Source organism: Ooceraea biroi, chromosome 11, assembly GCF_003672135.1.
Source record: "Ooceraea biroi isolate clonal line C1 chromosome 11, Obir_v5.4, whole genome shotgun sequence".
NCBI classification, from domain to species: Eukaryota; Metazoa; Arthropoda; class Insecta; order Hymenoptera; family Formicidae; genus Ooceraea; species Ooceraea biroi.
In genome coordinates this window covers 1197625-1202705 of record NC_039516.1, presented here as the reverse complement: position 1 = coordinate 1202705, position 5081 = coordinate 1197625, and the positions used below count along the sequence as shown (strand labels likewise).

Here is a 5081-nt window from a genome sequence, read left to right as displayed (position 1 = left end):
ACTTTCTCGTATTATTTCCGCTAAAAATTCCAGAGAATCCTTTTAGAGTTCCAAAAACTAAAGATGCGAAATTTTTATTATCTCCATTAATTAAAGATATCTTTTTAACATAATTATGCATAAAAGGTGTTGTGCTAGAATATTTTATTTATTCCGAGATGTCTTGTATGAAATAGATATGTATTTATAAATCGTAATATAATGCTATATTGTCAATGACAATTTCACTGTACATCTTGACAGTTATCCAAGTGTTAAAGCTGTGGAATCTTGGATCGCGGCAAAGAGAAAAGGAATTTAAGCTATAAATTTCGCATTAAATCTCCCGATTCTCTGCGTAGTAACAATACGTGCCAAATTCCGATGAGTTCGTTGAACCCAATAAATAACAAAAACATGTTAATAATATTATCTATTTCCACGTGATTAAACATTGCAAAAATTTTGTATAAATAAATTTAAAATTATATTCTCGTTCATATAATTTTTACTGTTTGTCAAAAGCATCATCATTACTGCTACCAGCATCGCGAAAGATTACAAAACGATTAGCCTCTTTCATCATGTCCTTATATGGCTGTAGGTCGATCAAGCCACGTTAGCCCATGTATGGAAGCGATTCTCGCAGCTCAGGGCTGTAATCACTCACGGATCACATCTCAAAAAAAATGTTTGAACTAAAGGTCCTCTATTATTATTATAAGCATTTCCATTTCATTTCCATTTCATCAGTTCAAACTACTGATAGTTGCGATTATTATACAATAATTTGTGGTCACATTGATTTTCATTCCTCCCAATCAACTCTGCTTCTAAGATATTCCAAATTGAAATTCCTTTTAAAATCCAATCAACTTTCCGAGAGAAAGAGTGAGAAAGAGAGACAGAATGGGAGAGATACAAATTATTATTAACTGCCCCCATTTATCTTCTATTGTCCGTAATGCACAAATTAATATTTATCCCGATAACGAAGTGCGTCGTTCTGAATAAAAAAAACAATCATCTCCGTTAATGCTACGTGCAGGAAGGGCTCGAAAGCACAATCCTGGCCGATTCTTGGCAATGGCCTGATTTCTCTCAATTCGCAATTTTTCGCGGCTCCGCTCTCCTAGTCATTCCTACGTCATCGCTCCAGCAGATGGTGCTGGCTACTCGGGTGTGGTGAATGACCATAGAGTGACGCATACAATGTGACTCACTCACTCATAGCTTAGTGCAACGGGTGTATCGAGCAGCTCCGAATTGTTCTGATTTTGAGTCGTTTTTCTGAGCTATTCGAAGGTTCTCTGAGGTCTTCGGTGTTCATTTACCGTATCTCGCCAGGTTAGTGAAGTCTTGCTCGCAAGTTGATTCGCGAATTACTATAAAGCGCCCTGTTTCTTTCCCGGAAATGATCCCATATACTCCAGCACCTCGACGGTTTGACAGCGAGGCTGGCTGCCGAAACAGTCGCCATTGTTCGCTCGGTTATGGTTTGCCTGATTTGAATCATGCTCGATTTGGAAGATAAAATGAACAAATAGATTTTATTCGGGAATTTCCGGTGAGAGCGCATAAAAAGAATGTTCTTAGAAAGTTAGGTTATGGCTATCTATTGACCATTGGAGGGAAAGGTGCAAGTGCCTGAGGCGTAAACAGTGCTGTAGATGGTGACGTGAAGGAGGCGAGAGAGTATTGCCAGATCGACACAATTGTACGAGTTTTAACTTTGACTGCTGCAAAAAATAAAATTGGCATACATCGCAACGTTAGATATTTATGGAATACAAAAGGAGTGGCCCTATCGAAGATATGAAACAAAATTTGATATTTATAACCTGAAGACACAATTTGGTAGTATCCATCTGTTTCTATTCAGTGTGATCCTTTTAGTGGATATTTTTAAAGAAACAAATTCATCCAAAAGCAAAAAAATATTTGCAACCGGTGAAAGATGACATTAATGATAGATCGAGTGTATGTACAAGACACGAAGCCATTTGGGAGTAATGACCCTTCACTCAAACATTATTTTTAACCCGATTTCGGTCACGTCGGGATATCGTGAATTGATTAACCGAAAATAAACACCAAGGGGCGACTTGGCAACTCGAGCCACCTCGTTGTGATGTTCGTTTTTGACTTTAAAAGAATGCACCTTTGTCTCGTCAAAATCTCCATTTTCATGGAGTGAAAAGAATCAAGTTTATTTTTTGAGTAAATAATCAAATGGAATCTATGGTCTGCGAATAAATCGCGTCATTGTTTCGGCTGAAATGTATAAGATGAGTGGCATTATTGGCTTGATCTCAAAATATACAAAATCTCCCAGATTCTTATTGATGAATTGTCAACATCATTGTTTTTTTTTTAAAAAGCAACCTTAAATTTATCAAGAAATCTATAATTCATAGGATAAGTATTTTGTGCTTCTTCATTTGAGAAACAATTAATATTATATCAATGAGTGTCTATAATTTATATGTGCAAAGATAGAAAGCTTTTCTAGGTATAGTTAACTAAAAACACAATTTGTGTTTGTGAAAACATGTCGAATTTGATTCTTGGATTACTCATAATTATATGTAAAATGTATTTTTTGCTTTTGTATAGGTGCTGAAGATGTCTTCCCGCAAAACTGCCGGTCGCCGTGCCACCACGAAGAAGCGCGCCCAGCGTGCGACGTCGAATGTCTTCGCGATGTTCGATCAAGCGCAGATCGCAGAATTCAAAGAGGCTTTCAACATGATCGATCAGAATCATGACGGTTTCATTGATAAGGAGGATCTGCACGACATGCTTGCCTCTTTGGGTAAGTGCATTAAGTGAAGAGGAACTCTTTGAAGAAGACTTATTTTTATAATCTCAAATGATTCTTGTAGACTGAAATGTGGATAGAGCTTGGAAAGAAAATTTATTTAAATTTTCTTTTACAGGTAAGAATCCCACCGATGAGTACTTGGAAGCAATGATGAATGAAGCACCTGGACCTATCAACTTCACAATGTTCCTGACACTGTTTGGAGAGAGACTACAAGGAACTGATCCCGAAGACGTAATCAAGAACGCCTTCGGCTGTTTCGATGAGGAAAATACCGGCCACATAAATGAGGAACGTTTGCGCGAGCTACTTACGACGATGGGTGACAGGTAACTTGATTTTAATATTACCAAAATTGGATCAAGACTATAAGAGATTATTGTGAAATATTGTCTATGTAACATTTAGAAACAATATAGCAGTATTAATAGTATTAATTAAACATTGTCTATGTAATTTTTGCATCTCATCGTCCATAAATCCATAAATTATTATTATAACAAATTTGTCAAGTGATTTTATCTAACAACATAAATAAAATAAAATGTGTGTTACATAAAATATATATGTAATATATATGCAATTAACACATTGATTATTATGATCTGGCTTCAATGATTGCTTCAGATTTGTTTAATAATGCAATAAATAAACAATAAAACTATTATTTGTAACAATATTTTAATATATTGTAATCATGAAAATTTCTGTTGTATGGACGATAAGATATAAAATCCATTAGACAATCTCAGCGAGTTAATAATATATAATCAGGTTATATCAGCTGATCAGGATTGAGGATCGATTGCTGATACAAGGACAATCTTTTTTATTATTAGGTTCACAGATGATGATGTAGATGAAATGTATCGCGAGGCGCCAATCAAAGGCTCCATGTTCGACTACCTGGAGTTCACTCGAATCCTGAAGCATGGCGCAAAGGACAAGGACGAGCAGTAGTGAGCAAACGCGGATTCATCTAAAAATGTCGACCGCGTATCCCGACACGGAATCGTAGATAGTATTCGGAAGCGCGCTCCTTGCACTACACGATTTGACGGATTTCTATGTGCACGAAATTATCACTAGTAAATATCTTTATTTACAGCGACAAAAAAAAGAAAGCTACGTAGAACGTGCGGGGTAATTCGAACCCACAATGTGCACTGTGATCTCGTTGCAACAAGTTTACTTACATCTATAAAGCCCGAAGCGAATATATTAAACTCGATTAAACAAACGTAACGTACTTTGAAGTGCGAGGTGCGCCGTTCAAGAAAATCTTTTTCGGAAGTATTCGCCGTCAGCCATAATAATTTCTTGAAAGATTGCTGTACAGTCGGTGAAAACGTTATACGTGTAAGATATTTATAAATACATAAAGCGGACATGTAACTGTTGTAGATTCAGCATTTATATTTTAATATAATATTCTATTGAGTATGAAAAATCATGATGTTTGTTATTTCTTCAATCCTTAGCTAAGAAATAAATAGATGTGCATGTAATAATGTATGAATTTAAATCCATTAGCTATAATAACCTAAGTTGATATTCAATTTGGATCAAGTTTATCAAAATGCTTTTCTTTAGTTTTGTTTAGAAAAGATACTAGACAGAAGAAAACTTTCTTGAGATAATACAATACTAATATACCTAACTGTTGTTTCCTGACCGGAAAATCTTGCGGAACTAAATAACTAGCTATTAGCAGTATGCAGTTAGTCGTAACGGCTTTTACGAGGGACCAACGCACGCTTCAAGTCCGAGTGGAAAGTTCGAATGTACGATCAAAAAGCTCCGGAATATTTTAACGAGGTTCTCGCTCGACTTTACTTTAATTTTGCATGAGATAAACTTTCATACTAATAACATATAATTACTGACCACAATAGGTCCATATATATATATATACGTTCTACTTCGCATGGTTTCAGTTTTATAATTATTCGAAAGCGGAGATGCGCAAATTGGCTTAAAACAATCTTTGCTTTGAATCGAACTTTTGTTATAAGTTCTACGAATATTGCGATGTGACACGATTGATTCAATTCCACTCGATCATTCGTTCATCAGGCAACATCTCAGAGGTTGCAGAGAACAATAAGCGCCAAGAATTGCACGCAAACTCCGTATGCAGTTTTAGTAACTATAATAATCGTTGCGCGAATACTGACGCATAGATGTTACCATTAACAATGAAGGAAGGGTGAATATTGATTTTTTTATGAGACTTACCGACCGATGTCGAGGATAATTCAATTACTCCTTGACTGGC

At 35.9% G+C, this 5081-nt stretch overlaps 1 protein-coding gene across 1 annotated transcript; it reads left to right on the top strand.

Moving 5' to 3' along the window:
* The first annotated feature begins 1180 nt into the window (after positions 1-1180).
* On the top strand, positions 1181-4253 carry LOC105274559 (myosin regulatory light chain sqh). The gene is made up of 4 exons (XM_011330800.3): positions 1181-1326; positions 2596-2794; positions 2919-3132; positions 3643-4253. Exons 2-4 carry the CDS (start codon positions 2605-2607, stop codon positions 3761-3763), a joined length of 525 nt encoding a protein of 174 aa, XP_011329102.1. The 5' UTR covers positions 1181-1326; positions 2596-2604; the 3' UTR covers positions 3764-4253.
* Positions 4254-5081: the final 828 nt, after the last annotated feature.

Coding starts and splice junctions, on each gene's coding strand:
- LOC105274559 (XM_011330800.3), top strand. CDS start 2,605: ATGTCTTCCCGCAAAACTGCCGGTCGCCGTGCCACCACGAAGAAGCGC. Junction 2,795..2,918: donor CGACATGCTTGCCTCTTTGG/GTAAGTGCATTA, acceptor TTTCTTTTACAG/GTAAGAATCCCACCGATGAG. Junction 3,133..3,642: donor CTTACGACGATGGGTGACAG/GTAACTTGATTT, acceptor TTTTATTATTAG/GTTCACAGATGATGATGTAG.